This window comes from Polyodon spathula, chromosome 22 (genome assembly GCF_017654505.1).
Source record: "Polyodon spathula isolate WHYD16114869_AA chromosome 22, ASM1765450v1, whole genome shotgun sequence".
NCBI lineage: Eukaryota > Metazoa > Chordata > Actinopteri > Acipenseriformes > Polyodontidae > Polyodon > Polyodon spathula.
This window is the reverse complement of record NC_054555.1, coordinates 11,271,205-11,287,980: the sequence shown is the minus strand read 5'-3', so window position 1 is coordinate 11,287,980 and position 16,776 is coordinate 11,271,205. Positions and strand designations below refer to the sequence as shown.

Genomic DNA, 16,776 nt, shown 5'->3' with positions numbered 1-16,776 from the left:
ACAACCATCCCGGCCTACCTAATATATAGATCATATTTATACCTGAAAATGAGGAAATGTTGAGTCTGATTATTAAAGATTAAAATAATTCTGAATGATTTAAAGAATATTTCCTGTCACTCACCAGGAGAGGGCAGTACAGGACTTCCTTTTTCCCCCCCAGTATACTGCAGTATACAGGGCATAAGCAACTTGTTAAATTGGTCATAATATTGGTAGACGAGTTTAAAAGGGATTTTAGCTGACTGCAGCGACCACCTTTACCAGATTGGATAAACAAGGATTATTGGGCCATGCTTTTTGAAACAATGGGTTCATCCCAGCATAAGTGGATCCAGTTCTGGGGAGGTGGTTCCTCCATTTGTGTTTGGTAATAATACATAATCCATGTGCGATTCGTGTCGTGTGCATGCAATAGACGAGCTGTGTGAGAAAGTGAATGAATGTGGTAAAAATGCCGCTTTGGGTGTCATAATACCTTTTTTTTTCAATTGGGGGATGACCTGGATAAACAACGTTAGTATCATTTTAAAGTATGCTTCAAGGGCTTTCCAACAACAAGTCATTTACAGAAATTGTCAAAAAACCACTCCACTTAAACTGGAAGCATTCCAGAAACCAGCAATCACATTAGCCTGTGATTGATGTTCATTGAAGTTTAATAGGGGAAGATCACAGCTGCAGAGGGCTGTGACGTCGGAAAAGCATCACAACAGGACAGAAAGCAGGAGTGATCAGTGTGTATTAGCTGCGCAGCAGGACTTGTATCGCCAAATGGATTGAATGAGCAATCCCTCCCACAGGTGCAGTTACATCAAACATCATTCGTTCTCAATAACTGCAGAGTAACTGGGTAACTACAGGAGGAGCGTGTGTTCAATTATACCAACTATAATTCAGTGTTTGTTTTGTCAGAACCGTCTCGATCACATGTAAATTTAAGATCTTCTACTCTTCAGATTGAAATGTAGAGAATTTGTGAGACGCAATATTATTCTCACTTCCGGTCAGACACGTCATTTTTATGTACACACAGAGTAGTGTACCCTCTGAAGAAGTATGCAATAATAAAACACACTAGTGCAAAGCAAACTAGGGCCGTAAAACAACATAAATTGCTTTATTTATTTATTTAAACAAAATATTGTTTTTATATTTTCATTCTGGACCTGTTCAATACTGACGCTAACATCACAATCAGTAAAATATGCCCAGCAACTCCTGGATACTTCGATCTCTTCAATTAACAAACTTCATCCTCCTCAAGCGGGGCAGATCGAAATGTGTCCAAAACTAGATTCCTATAACATTCGATAGTGATGCTGAGGATTGCAACTTAACGAGTACCCCTTATATTCAGATACGTCAGATGGCCTATCCTTCAGCCTTGCCTCCTCCTATTTCCACCTGTGATTCGATTGAATTCTCGCGAGAGGTATTTACCGTTTTTAGGTCTCTAGTTGAGGAAAACCATGGCTGATAGCAAAATATGTTTGTGTAAAATTAACAAAAATAATGGCATTTCTGTCTGGATTAGACAAGCTTTAGTGCTACATTGTTAATTCCAGTAGACAAGGAGCATCAGCACCAGGTTAGTACATTTATAGAGATCAGTAAGTAACATATTTACCGGTACTGATATTATAGGCCGTGTAATTGAAGGACAGGTTTTTATTTCAAAAGCAGCGTCAATGGCTTTGTTCATAGATTAGGAAGGTAGCAACAAGAACATGGTAGATTCTGATTCTGTGAGCGTACAATGCATTAGCTGCTGTCAATTCAATAAACGTGCCTTTATTGTTAATATCATAATTGTAATCTTCATATCTTAATTGTGTTTACCACGATAACAATATGACAGAAACATCAAGCGAGATTACCGATTAGACTATTTTCAACATCAACTTTAAAGATTTAAATCCAGTTAAACAGTTTAATATATATATATATATATATATAGATATATATATATATATATATATATATATATATATATATATATATATATATATATATATATATATATATAATTGCGTTGCCCGTCATAATTAAACGCATTTGAGAGTGGACTTTCTTTTTGCATTCATTTAGTCAGCCTCTCTACAATTCCGACATTGTCCGCTAGGGGTATGAAGGTAATTGGCAATTAAATAATAAAATAATAATAACACGGTTCTTGGATTTAGAACAAATGACGGGATGTGTGCTTTTCTATTTGAACCAAATAACTTTCTAATTCGGCGCACAAATGTATTTTTTAGACGCCAGCCTCCGGAATTAAATGTGAAAATAAAAAAGTAAATAAATAAATAAAACTTAAAAATTGTAAACCTTATACAATATCCACTTTTTAAATGTTATCACTTTTGTTTTTTTTATTACTATTATTTTCTCTATTTTGAATCTGTTCAGTGTTGCTGCCATTTGTCCAGAGACCCTCTCTGGAATACAGACTTTGTATCACAGAGTAATTATCCTGGTTAAACTTGAATACAAAAATAATAATAATTGTCTTTTTTCTGATGCCACATTCTGTAGCCTCTTGGACTTTGTGACTGATATCTTTTCAAACCATACATTTATATTTGAAGCACATGTTGGAAACACTTCTAGCTATAAATACAAGGGACAGGCTATATAAAAGCCACTTTGTTCTAAGGTTGTAGGGAAGTCTGTACTTGTACAGTAGTGGACCAGGATCAACAGGAGCCTAAGAAAACTGCCGTGGGTCAAGTGATGCTGTAGCACGTGTCATTGTTGTAGGATGAATTGTGGTACTTTACATGATATATCCCATTGAGGTATGCATCATTGTATGGTGACATAAGACCAAAAACAAAGTAGCTCATTGTTCACCAAGGGTTGCTTGAATGTAGAATAAGTGTCTTTTATAGTTGGTATGAATACATGCTCTCCCTAACTTTTTTAATTGACACAACAGTAATCCATTTAATGATTATTTGATGTTATTATGATGCATAATACAAGTAGACTCGGGACCATCACGTATTCTGATACATAGTCCTATACACATCGTACCTGAAGTTAGGATATCATTAGAACACCCGTGTAAGTTACATCTCTGAAGTTAAAGCAGGGATGGGGATCTTTAACAAGAAGGGTGACAGAGCCGCTTGTGTTAGATAATCTATCCAGGTATTAAGGATGTCATTAATGTTGTTGCTTTTTTTTCTGTAATTCACCAGGTCTTCAGCCAGCTCATTTGCATCCCAGCTCAGTTTCTATACTCCTCCAGGATGCTTTGGATCCAGTCTCTTCTTAACAGTGTGTGTCAAAGTTCAGCAGCAGACATAAACCCCACTGATTTTCAGCTTGGTAAGTGACCGCCACTGCTCAAACTTCCTGATAATGTGGAATGTACATTTAAATGTATTCCTTTATTTCACTTTTAAAGTCTACAGAGCCATTTTGTAATGTTTCCCAGCATCAGTATTCTGTAGGGTATACAATTTCCAGCACCTTACCATAGGTCTTAATCTTGGACTTGGTAAGGTGGTCTTTTAGAATGTATGAACATATAGAGGAACTGTTGTAACAAGACTAATACTTTTTTTTCTGCTTAGCTGAAAATCCAAAGGACTAGTCTAAACTCATTAGCTGTATCTGTGGTGCATTCCTATGGCTTCAAGACCATCTGAAATGCCAGGTGAGTCGCTGTTTGCTATTGTACATTCACATGTGACTTCCTCAATAAGGAAATCTTATTTTTTTATGTTGCCCTAAGGTGTACTGACAAACAACATTTATTTGTATATGTAAAAGACTGAGTAAATACTGAATATGAAATTGACCCTACACTGTATGCCTTCTACTGAATAAAGATCTTTCTCCAATCGTTAACTGCATTTTTTTTTAAGGTTGAAAAACTGTAATTTATTTAACAACCACACCCACAAACTAATATATTGAAGGTCACTTGAGCACTCGGCTGTTTTAGACTGGAAACAACTTTTTGAATATAACTGTTCCAAATGGTTGCGTCTCTCTCGTCTCGTCATCCAGCCCTGGAGTCGGGAGGTTCGGAGGGGATGCTTGGGTCTCTGCCAGTAGGGATGAATCGGCATGCGTTCAGCTACGATGACGCCCTTGATGACCTGGGCCCCATGACTCCACCCCCTTCAGACATCAGTGCCAACATGTTGTGGAAGAAGCCTGTCATCCCAGAGAGGAAGTACCAGCATCTCTCTGAGGTATCGGAAAAACCTCTTTCTCCTTTCTCTCATTCTCTGTTCCCCTGTCCCCTGTAGGAAAAAGCAGTCGTCCTTTTAGGAAAGTCACATTTTCTACGAAGCCACCTCTTTTTCTTCCCATGTCTTTCTCCCTCCCCCCTCTATGTATCTCATCTACAGAAACAGCTTGTGGTCCAGGACATGACTTCTGCCTGAAGCTCTTCTCATAGGTAAAAGCAAGGCTTCTCTATGTCTAACTGTCTCTGTCTCGCTTCACTTTTTGCTCCCCCATCCCTCAATGAAATTACTGGTGTCTGGCTTTTCATTGCTTGAGCCTTATGATATGAAAAACAATATGATGTGCATAACCACATGCAGATCAATGTAATATGTGATTCATGAATGAGGTCATGTAATTTGTCTAAGTTTCAGTGTTTGTTGAAAAATTAAATATTGATATATAGTTGCATTATGTTGAAGTTAACTTGCATCAGTTCTTCTGTATGTTAAACAGACCACCTTGTATTGCACTACTTACAAATACAGCTTTGTAAAAACTGTAAAAAGATCAAAAATCATTATTGATATACTGTTTTGTTATAAGGCAAATTGCAGGTGTTGGAACACACTATCCATTTCTAACTATATCGTCATGAACAGCGTTCCCTCTAAGGCTAAAATGTGTGCATTTTTAGTAGTAACTGGCAACAACCTTTGCACTCGGTTTACTTACTTTCGCAAGTTATCATAAATATTAACCTCAATCGAGACTTCAGCCTCTCGAGGTAAACCTATTATTTTGAGACCATTCTTACAAAACATTAAAATAAGCAGATTTGTGTGTGTCTTGCAGCTGATTGTCTGATTTCCCACTGTAAAAAAGCATGTCACATAGTGCAGAGCTCGCTTGGGTACCTGCGAATCTACTGGTACAGGGTGGGTGAAGCAGGCATCTGGCGATTCTGCCTGAGAGTGGTGATCATAAACTTTAACTCGTCGTATAATTGAATACTAAAATCAGTGAAGCACAACCTTCCTGCCTTATTTAGAAATGCAAGTACTCCGATAAACATAAATAAAAAATTTCAGTACTCACACTTTGATGGTTTTAGTTTTATTTCCCTTTCCCATTTTAGAAATCATCTCAAGCAGTTTTGAAACTGGTAAAAATGTAAATCAGCACATTAGTTGAAAATACGCATTTAAGTGTATAGTAATTGAAAAGGACATGTCCATTTTTTTCTTTTTTTTCTTTTTTTTTTGCGAGTTTGTTCATCATGTGACTTCACTCCATGTCTCTGCTGAAACTCAACATGGCGGCTGCACTAACGAAGAAAAGTAAGCAATGTTTCAGTAAGACAGAGTTAAAAGAAATCTTATTATTTATGAGGATGGTGCAATAATATTAAAGTTTTGCTATTGTTCTCGTGATCATGTACGAGTCAATACCATTAAATATCAATGCCAGTCGTAAACACATAGAGAATAAGAAAGCAAATAAGACAGCAACAATGGCAAAGCACTGCATTTTATGCTGAAAAACTACGACCTAAGGTACTGCGCTCAAGGCAGATCTTTCCCGAAGTAAACTAAATTAATTGCCTATTTCATTGTTATGTAGTTTATTTCTTTCCATGCTACTTTCCTTTTAATGAAGCTATAATTAGCAATTTTAAACCATGGCTGTTTATTAATTGTGTTATATTTTCTGACGACAAAGAAATGAGCTCAAAACTATTTTTCTAGCTATACAATCCTTAAAGGAAATTGATCCCTTTACTGTGTAAAGGATGTAGTTACTACACACCTTTGGTTTCAGACATTTAAAGACATTCTGTCTGGAGACACGCCCCTTTATAAATCTTGCAAGTAACACTGCAGAATTAGGAAAGAAACAATTGAGATAATACATATCGGGTAATACATATTAGCGAACCTGTTTCAGAGCAACGAGTCAGTTAACACGCCTTTATCAGTGTTTCATATTTTATCTTGGCTATTATTATAATGCCAGTAAAATGCTAAACTTAATTTGAGGTGTACTGGACATAGGATTACTCTCACATGACATTGCTGTACTGTTGCTGATCTGTTTCATATTTATTGTTGTTGTAAATACCAGCAATAAGCTAAACATGTCTTTTCAAACCACCTTTATTTGTAGACTGAACTACTGTGTTAATGGAAGACTGTAAATGCAATTCTCACAACTGTGCTGGACATCTGGTTTTCTGAACTGTTGTAATATATTTCTTCGGTTTTCCTGCTTATTTTAATGCCAGCAATGGGCCAAGTGATGTCTATAAACATTGACGGGTTTGAAGTGACTTCAGGTGCTTTACTTACTATTACAGCAACACTGGTTTATTTATTTTAACTACCAACGTTATGTTTATGTTCAAGTGCCATGTTTAATTATTAATATGTTGATAAAAAGTGGGAACAAATGGAATTGTCCATTTTTGAAAAATGGAATTTGGTATTCCCAACAGTGGAACAATGAGTAGCCCTAATGGTGGTTACAGTTGAAGGCAGTGCAGATGCCAGTGTTTTATGCAGTAGAATAAAGCAGATGTTATGCAGGCCACCAGTTAAGCATGCTGTCTATCTATGATAACAACCGACAGGGCTGCTAGGATCAGAGGATTATTCAAAATCGGAAGAAGAGCCACGATAAATGACTTGTTTAAATTTAAAGTAAATTGTAAAATTGTTGTGATACTTGTGTTGGAATATTGTTTCAAAATTTTATAATACAACAAAAATATATATTAAAAGGGTTAATGCGTAGCCGAAGGTTTCTCACCGATAATTTACCCTTTCTCAGTCAAAACGGCAAGTTTCTCAGAATCTAAAATGCTTAGAGGGAACGCTGGTCATGAAAGAAAGTATATTGTTTCACTGCTGTTGCTCAAAAGCTCTTGCAGTCTCCGACTTGCTAGTCCTGACAGCACAAGCACTGCTGTCTGACAGAGATGGGTGCTTGTGTTTTAGGAAGCACCTCTCGGATTATTGAATGGAGCATGCAGTTCAAAGTTGCTGCAGCTGTTGACATTTTAGGATATTTTACTAGGAGAAAACCCATCCATCTTTTCTGAGACCTCCTGTCCGATGGAAGCAGCAGTACAGAAATTACTAATTGCATACTCTTCATTTGTCAACTTTTATTTCTGGTTTTGTCTGTTATAGTCCCTTATGCCCTGCATTTTCAGTCTACTGGGACCTTGTCAGCATTCAGGTCACGGTCTTATCGCTGCCCATTTTTAAACAAATCAACCTTTTCATTTTGTTGTGCAGGTAGAAGAAAACGGGCAAGTCCTACCCCCTTTCCATGCCAGTGATACTGCGAGCAAGCCAGTGGTTAAGGCGAAGGCTACATCCGTCATCATGAACTCACTTATCACAAGTAAGAGAAGGGAGCTATTCTTTTCGAATGTAAGAGATAGGGCTTCATATGGGTGCATTAGGGATAGATCTGGCTATTTATCTAGTTCACAACAGCAATGAAATATAAAGGTAATGATATCGCAATTCAATATTATATGTTATGGTTTTGCTGGGCTACTTTTATAAGAAGTTTTAATTGGATCAAATTATTATTTGCAAACAAGACTAGACTTAAATCATTTTTTAATGTATTTATTCTAGAACCATTTAGTATACAGAAAGCAGCAATTTAGTGCTTTTGGTCAGGTATCATGAGACACAGGATACACCCCTCTGTCACAACATGATGTATTGTTTAAAGAAAATATCACAACTCTCCTATGAACATGAATCATCCAGTAGCCAGGTAGCAGTGAGTTGATTTAAAATCAAACAGTGTTAATGGAATAGTGTAGTTCAGCACTGTCACTGGTTTAAATACAGGGCTTCAAGGTTTGTTTGTGTTTTCTGATTATTTATGAAATGCAATTTCAAAGACTAGATGATTTATATGAGGCTAAGGTTTTTTTCCTGGGCAGTAAGTGTTATTTCCTAATTGCTTATGCCTCAAAAGTATAGAAAATGGTTATTATTCCCCACAAACTTTGCTTTTGTGACCAGGACAGTGATATTTCAGAATATCACTATTTCCAATGGGAAAATGGGCAAATGTGCGTCTTTTCGTTCACATAAAGTCAGAAAAAAAACAACATATGAATCCAAATTAACATGTATTTATACTAAAGTAATACATTAAATGACTACATAAGATTTAGAAGTGAGTAGTTTTTCGAGATTTACGATTATACTGTAAATACAGTATACAGTATATTTATGTATTACTTTAGTATAAATACATGTTAATTTGGATTCATATTTTTTCTGACTTTATGTAAATGAAAAGACACACATTTGCCCATTTTCCCATTGGAAATAGTGATATTTTGAAATATCACTGTCCTGGTTTCATAAAGGGTTTCATAAATCAAAAAATGGGTGAAACTGCTATGCAGTAGGAGTCTTATTTCCATTTCTGTTACATTTAATTGTGCAGTATTAAACGTAAAAATATTACTGTGCTCAAATACTTTTACAACTTTAACCAACTTTGAGTTGCCACAGTCTCTCCTGGAATCCCATTATGTCCAGATGAACTCTTCCATTTTAATGTTTCACTTTGTTGGTTTTTAAAAGTTGTCAATACGCAGGTACCGGATTTACTTAAGAATGGGGAGGGTGATGGTAACAGTTCTTTAACCTAGCTGTCTGTGCTTTTTTTTTTTTCTTCCTGCAGAGCAGACCCAGGAGAGCATCCAGCGCTTTGAACGGCAAGCAGGCCTGACAGACACGGGCTACACCCCCCACAAGGGGCTGACTGCAGAGGAGACTCATTACCATCGCGTGGCAGAGGCAGTGCATGTGAGTCACTAAACTGTTCACTATCGTCTGGATTGGTATCAGCCCACCAACACAGCCTTTAAGCATCACTCAATTTCTGAACAGAATGCAACTTTTTTTAATAAATTAGGATTTATGGTACTTTGACTTGAACTCAAACTCAAATTTCTCTGAGCGAAGTATTTGTTAAAACAGAAGTAGATTACCTATTAAGAAACAGCTGAATCCAATGCACACTTTAAAACACATGTGTTCTAATTAATGTCCATCTAACAACTCTATGATTTAGTGGAAGCTATTTTAATAATCTGATCCTCAATGGACCTAAATACCACCACCCTTTTATTAATCCTGTTGCTGGTTTTCCCTATTGTTCACTGTATTTCCATTACTAAATACAGTACAACTGCAGTGAAATGAGGTCCACGGAAAATTGTTGGTACTTTTTTTAATCTTAATGGAAATCTGTTAACAGGTACTTTTTTCTGCATCTGCATTGGGGGCTCTGCATGTTCTTTAAAGCTTTCAGAGCATCTCTGACTGTAGATGGTGTTTGTTTTACCTTTGGCAGAGTACCTGCGTTTTTTTATGTTTTTGTCTGTTTTATTATATGGTAGTCAAATTAACTTTTTATTTTTTATTTTTACATAGTTCTTTATTGTAAAGTGTGGTCTTGCTGATAACGTGTAGGGCTTTAATTTAAATAACACGCGCACACAAAAAGTTGTTTACCCATGGAGGTGGTTTTATGTGGCCAGAACAGATAAGACTGTTCGCTTGCCAGGCAGCCCACTGATAAGGGACAAGTATCGGCCAATCATATTACAGCTTTAAATCACATGACTTCTAGACCTGCTGTTGTTGAAGAAGAAAAACATGGCTACTGGGAAGAAATCATTGTGGGACAAGATGCAGGAAATAATTATTTTTGAAAGGTGTTTGTCTTATATTTGGCATTGTTAGGTTTTTTGTGTACAATTGTTTGAGGGATGTCAATATTAATGCAGAATAATACTAACATAGCATATATCGGGTTAAGGCCTTGTCTGCCGGGCAAAGCCTGGGGGCTGAGTTATCAGGTACCCAGTGATGGCGATAGAAGCTTGTTTGGAAGTGAGGTTGAGGAGTATCTGAATCGTGTGTACATATCGAGTTTGTAACATTTCGTGTGAGGATTGTTGGGTTTTATTTACTGTCAGCTGAATGTTTTAAGGCGTTAGCTCCTTCAATTGAAATTCAGCTCCAACATTCTGAGGGCAGTGTAATTCAGACTTTTGTGGGACCATTGTCTGTTATTTATATAACTGGTATTATATCGTGTTTTAGCAATGTTTTATTTATTTATTTTTCGTAATATTATTATTTTTTACAGTCAACTCTCATTAATACGAGTTTCGTTTTATCAGTAATTCTTTTACCCTTCAACTCCAGATTTAAAAAAAAAAAACCGTGCATTCCAGGTACCAAATTTCTGAAATATTTAATTGCTTGTTTTACGCTTGAAATTGCTTTAAAATACTACTGGATATAAAATAAAACTAAAGCATTGACCATTAAGCACCTTTGCCAATCGAACGTAAGACACGCGTTTGATACAGGGGCAATCCACTTCGGTCAGTAAGTACTTTACAAATGAAGAACGTACTAAACGCCATTTGAAATACGGTATGTACCTGCGAACAGAAGCACCTTAAGTATTTACACTCTATAGACAAATGTTTTAAAGATCAACAATACAAGAAAGCTTAACTGCCAAAGAACGCGATATTATATCACATTTTCCCTAAATGTAATTAAACGCATAACTTATACAATTTTAACTGCAACAAAAACATAGATAAAAAGTAAACTGCAACTGTTTTCCTTCCTGACGACACAAGTGACTTTCATTCACTGACACGGATGTAATTTATTTATGGGAAATAATTATCTGAGCTACAGGAAAACTCTACGTATTAAACTGTACTTTATGCATTAAACTGTACGTATTAAACACAACAGGAAACAGGAGTCTACGTATTAAACGGTAAATACGTTATAACAAGTTGTTTTAAGCAGTGTAATTCCCGTTAAAGCTCATGTTGTTTGGCAGGGACATGCCTCTTCAGTACCTTGTAAACGCTACTGCGTTCTAACAGGATCCGTTATAAGTGCACCTGTATACACTTTTTTTTTTTTAACAGTTTTATGAATAATACAAAATATTTATTTTTGAAAGAACAGGCATCATGCACATGTACTATGTGTCGAACAATACAATACACATTCTATTTGTAAACCGTATAGCCAAATGCATACAAAACACAAGATTTCTGAGGAATTAAAAACGTAAATAAAACAAATGTATGTTTATAAACATACATAAGCCAAATTTCTGTTGAATAAACTAACGTGCACATTATGTTCAGTTGCAGACAAAAGTATTGGCACCATATGCTTATACTATAATTCAAAGTAACACATTAGACGTACATTTAGTAAACCTTAACCACTTTCTAATAACACAAAGCAAATACACCATTTCTAGTAATTAATAAGTAATCTTTTATGTTAAAAAAAGCAAACTTATTTAATTTTAAAGTATTTTTTCAGGACAAAAGTACTGGCACCACTTTTGTTATGGCTTTCAGGCGTTTTATAATCATTCTTAACCAGTGTGTCACATCTTGTTGGTCTTCTAGGCCCATTCTGTCTTACATATTTTCTTCACCTCAGAAAGATTGGATACACAATGCTTGGCTACAGCTTTTTTTCAGATCAGCCCAAAGCATTTCTACTGAATTGATATTTTGTGATTGTGAAACCCATTCCAGAACTTATCTTTATGTTGTTCAAGAATTTCATAGTTGACGTCGCCGTATGCTTTCGTGTTAGAAGGTAAACTGTTAGTCAATCAGCCTACAAGAGGATGCTATCATTGTACATTGTAGAATGTTTTGATACATGGCTGCATTCATTTGATCTTCAATCACATGAGTCTGTAGTCCCAGAACTACTAAAACACCCACAAATTACGATCAAGTTTAACTGTCGCTTAATTTACTTCATTTGAAGGCTTAACCCTTTTTTTTGCCAAACCTTGTTTATATGTATATGTGTGTTTTAAGGTTCAGTGTGGATATTAGAGTAATCTAGTATTCTTAATAAAATTATTATTTGAGTACTTTGATCACGTTTCGGTTACTCTTTCATTTCTAAAACAAATGGAAAACAAACTACTTAGGCAATGTTATGCCTTTGATTCAATTCCTCTGTTATTGGCCTACTGATACCGACTTGATTCCGGAATCAGACTCTTTCTTTTTTTTTAAATTATTATTATATTATGGAATCAGTAAGTACAGGTACAGTACCTCATTTTTGTTATATATTCTAGCATAGGTGGTGTTCTGTTTTGTTAGTAAGCAGTCGTGTTGTGTGTTTTTTACGAGTTGTTAAAGGGTGTTCAATGCAGTTGAAAGTTTTCAGAGTCGTTTTTATAAAGTTCTGTGTTTTTATAGTTGAAACCCCTCTGCTGTGTATTCTTAATTATAACTTTTGGTTTGTATAATTTTTTACTTTGAGTACATTACATGCCTTGGATGTTTCTTCGCTGTTACTGTTGATGTGTTTATCTATGCGTCCTTATATGTGGCTGCTGCATAAGAACATAGGATGAATATTTATTTTTTTTTATCATCGATTTATTTGTGGTTTGTTTAATGGTCTCAATACATCATTTGACCTTGGCATTTTTTTAAGAAGGATACTATGCTGAGAGTTCTTTATTTAATACTTTATATACTTTAGAAATTGTAGAGTATTTTTTTATTGGTGAAATAGAAAAGCAATCATCTCGAGACATGTATTGTACTGGGTACATAAAAATATGTTAATGGTTCAGCTTGCTAGCTATTGAATGATGTGTTGGTATTTATCTGAACAATCAATTAATGGAAGCAACGATCGATAGATTAATTGATTACATTAATAGTTTTACTCAGCACTACTTGTTTGTTGGTGCAAGGGCATAGGAATGTGAACCATTTTCAGGTAAAAATAATGGTGAGGTGTGTTGCTCTGTTTAAAAGCTTGCAGACTGCAAACCTTGGCTTGCGCAGGTTTGGCATGGTACTGTACATGCTTTGTCTTTTGATATACCTCTGTACATCATGGAGCAGAAGTGGTTCATATCAGGAGTGGAAGCCAAATGTGTGAACTTTTTAAAAGTATACATTTCAAAAAGTTTTGTTTTTTTTTTTAAAAAAAAAAAACACTTGCAAAAGCAACAAGGTACGTTACTTTGCATGCACAGCTCTGTACATTTACTGTGCATGCCATCCTGAACTGCATTTGAAATCTGCAAGTCCCAGAAGATGCTGTGCTAATTTCTCAGCTTTGTATCTTAATTGTCCGAGATACAGGCACATTCTGATCACAGGCCTTATTTAACTACAAAAGCAAAATGTCTTCCACATCAGAAACGCTGACTACTTGTGTCCACAGTTTGCTGTTCAGGCTTGTATTGTATCCTGATTTTTTTTTTTTTTTTTAATGGCTTTTTTTTCATGGAAAAGTTGAAATCTGCAGCAAGTTTTTTTTTTTTTTTGTACGGTGGTGCATTTCACTGCTATCAGTACCTCCACTTCTGTATGCAAGGATAATGCACATTATTTGTTGAACACTAAAATACAGTACAGAGGTGCTAATCTAGATGCAAGTTAATACATTTACCCATATCCTTTACACTCTGATGTTCGAAATAGGGCAATTAGTTTTATTCAAAAAAGTTTTCCCGTCAGGGTGGGGGGGGCTTCAATATACTTTGCAAACAAAAAGTTTGTGTTATAATTTGCAGTAAACAACTGTTAATTCGTATCAGGAAATTTGTTTAATCGGAGTTAGTTTTAATGAAAATTTACTGTTATGCGCTAATAGTGGGAAACTATGGCCCCCCGAGGGAAGAACTATAATGACCGAAGCCACAGGCTGAGGGCATTGTCCCCTGGAGGTAACAAGTTCTTCCCAAGGGGTCTTTAGCTTCCCACTATGAGCAGAGTTCATATTTGTTTTATGAATCAGTCACTCATGTTTTTGAAGTCATAGCACATAGTAGTTAGTTTTTGGTATAGAACTGTCCATCTGACTCACTGTGGTGTAGAATTCTCGTGGGGATTCTGAGTTTATGAACGTATTTATTTCCGTCGTCAAGTTGGAATTGTTTAAACTTTTAGCAAGTCAGAAAACGATTTCAGTGTTTTTAGTGTTTGCAGCATCTTTGTTTTGTAGTGATTTGTTGTATATTTCTGTTCATTGGTGTTTTGTGTTCTGCTGATGGGAAGCCATGGACCCTTATTCAGACCTGTATTAGTTATTCTGACCTAACCTTGCCTCTCTCCCTGCTAACAGAAGCTGAAGATGCAGAGTGGGGAGTCCAAAGAGGAGAAACAGACATCATCTACACAGTCCACACCTAGTGGGACACCTCAGACATCCCCCAAACACAAACGCAGGTACTGTCAAATACGCTTCTGAGAAATAGCTTGTTTTAATATCTATAGTTCCTTTACTTTATTATTTTTAGTTAAAACAAAACAAACACAGCAACTTTTGTCCGACATCATCAAGACGTCAAGTGCAGGTCTCTAGTCCTTTTTTCTCCAAAAAAAGCCAAGAAAACCTTTCAATGGCCAAGTGAGACTGATAGAAGCCGAAAAAAAGGGGGTGGATCTGAGTAATACACAGAGGCCCTGCACCACAGACCTACACGGACATAAAAAAACAAGATGGCTGCTTCCGCATCCAGTGCTCAAAGAATATCACAGACATCTGCAGAGCTTTTTGAAATGTTATAGTAATAAAATAATGACTTGGATAGCATTATTGAGGAGATGGTGATAAAACGAGTGATCAGGAGAGGATTTATCAGTATGCACTACTATGAAGAGGTATGTGATAAATACAGCAAACTAGGGGTGGGGCTTGGCTGAAGATGCAGTACTGAGTGTCCTGTTGATATGCAGTGCCCTTTAAACCTGTTTTACTGTGAATTTTTTTTTTCTTTAAGATTATTTGGAAATGTAAGATATTGGGGTTGCCTGTTTTACAGGGGCTGGTTCAGTCAGGGTTCAACAGCCTCCCTCACTGGTTCTGAAATTGCCAGTACTAATTCCAGCATCGATATGGGTCCTGTGGAGGGAGGAACAACTGAGAAGTGGAGTCTCTTTGGTCCTCGATCTGTCCAGAAATCCACCACTGACCCAGGTACTGATCACCATCTGTTTTGTTAATGTTCGGTCTCAACTGGGACACCACGCTGCTTTATTAATTTCCTCCAGCCGAATGGTTACGTAGTATGTTCTGTGAAGCTTAGTGATTTTAAAATGTATCCTTAATAACACTCTCTGTCTCTCTCAATTTTATATATATAACTAACTATATATATATATATATATATATATATATATATATATATATATATATATATATATATATATATATATATATATATATATATATATATATATATATATATATATATATATATATAAACTAATTTAAAAACTAATTTAATTAGTCAGTCAGTGAATAACGATAAATTTGTAAATGGTCAGATTGAAGAGTATATGCAATGCTTTGTAAGAAGATGTTGTTATTCCCTCAGCAGGATTTGCTTTGCAGTCTTACCGTGGTGCTCAGAAGCCTACCCCAATGGAGTTGATGCGAGCACAGGCCACCCGTTTAGCCGAGGATCCTGCAAACTTGAAACCCCCAAGGATGGATGTACCAGGCATGGACGTGAAGAGGCAGGCGCCCCGATCACACAACCTCAAACCCCGTGACATGAATGTGCTTACCCCTTCTGGCTTCTAGTGACCCGATAGATTAAACATGTAACAGTCTTTGGAACCCTCGCCTCCCGGCCTGAGGGATTTTCTTGGCTCCTGTTCACTTCTTTAAAGGGACCTGCTGAAAGGGATCTCTCGGATCACCCATTTAGATGCGCGTTAGGTTTTGCAAGGATTTTTTGTTTACATGTCTACTTGATATCATCACTTAACGTTAATCCAAGTAAAATACTGGCGTGTGTGTGCGTAGATATATATATATATATATATATATACACACACACCACATTCATTGTCAAGTTTGTTAGTGTGACTCCTTGATTATCAGTACGTAGGTGTCCAAAACAGCTCCTTTCTGTATACATGGAAGATTTTCTTTCAAGGATCAGTATTAGCTTACACAGCTAGTTTACTAAGATATTTTGAGATTGGGTATATTATGCCTTTCCCTGTTTTTTTCATAAGATCTTAAGTGCAGAGCAGAGAAAGTTCGTGACATCTCTGACTGAGCTCTAAGTAAAAACTTGTGGTTAGCTGAAAGTGTTAATGTCTTCTGAGCAGAGCAGGTGTGTTCAAGCTTGTCACTTGTAATAGATACATTGAGTAGAGTTTTGTTTGTTACATGTATATAAACATGTTTCTGTATAGTATTAGTCACTGTTGTGTGCATGGTCCTTTACCCCTGCCCCCCTTGCAATCCATGTATGTATGCACAACCCAACATAGTGCTTGTTTAATTGCAGTCATTGTACATTTAAAGGAATTGTCTCTGATCCACTTTGTTTTGTGCATCTAAATTTGATGCAGGTAAAACACTGATCAGAAACATTTAGATCAAGACTGGTGTAAGGTGTGTATCACTTGATGTTGGTTGTAGCTTGGTCCCCTATTACTAAATCAGTCAATCAATCATAATTTTATATAGTGCCTTTTAT

At 36.2% G+C, this 16,776-nt stretch overlaps 1 protein-coding gene across 2 annotated transcripts; it reads left to right on the top strand.

The window, feature by feature from the left end:
• The first annotated feature begins 1,439 nt into the window (after positions 1-1,439).
• On the top strand, positions 1,440-16,491 carry LOC121297240 (putative monooxygenase p33MONOX). Of its 2 annotated transcripts, none has more exons than XM_041223413.1 (9): positions 1,440-1,591; positions 3,207-3,336; positions 3,585-3,667; positions 4,024-4,211; positions 7,488-7,596; positions 8,911-9,035; positions 14,403-14,506; positions 15,103-15,257; positions 15,661-16,491. In XM_041223413.1, the coding sequence occupies exons 3-9, from the start codon at positions 3,640-3,642 to the stop codon at positions 15,864-15,866; spliced, it is 915 nt and encodes a 304-aa protein (XP_041079347.1). In that variant the 5' UTR covers positions 1,440-1,591; positions 3,207-3,336; positions 3,585-3,639; the 3' UTR covers positions 15,867-16,491. The 2 variants fall into 2 exon arrangements, with proteins under 2 accessions (XP_041079347.1, XP_041079346.1); XM_041223412.1 differs by having other exon boundaries at positions 15,658-16,491.
• Positions 16,492-16,776: the final 285 nt, after the last annotated feature.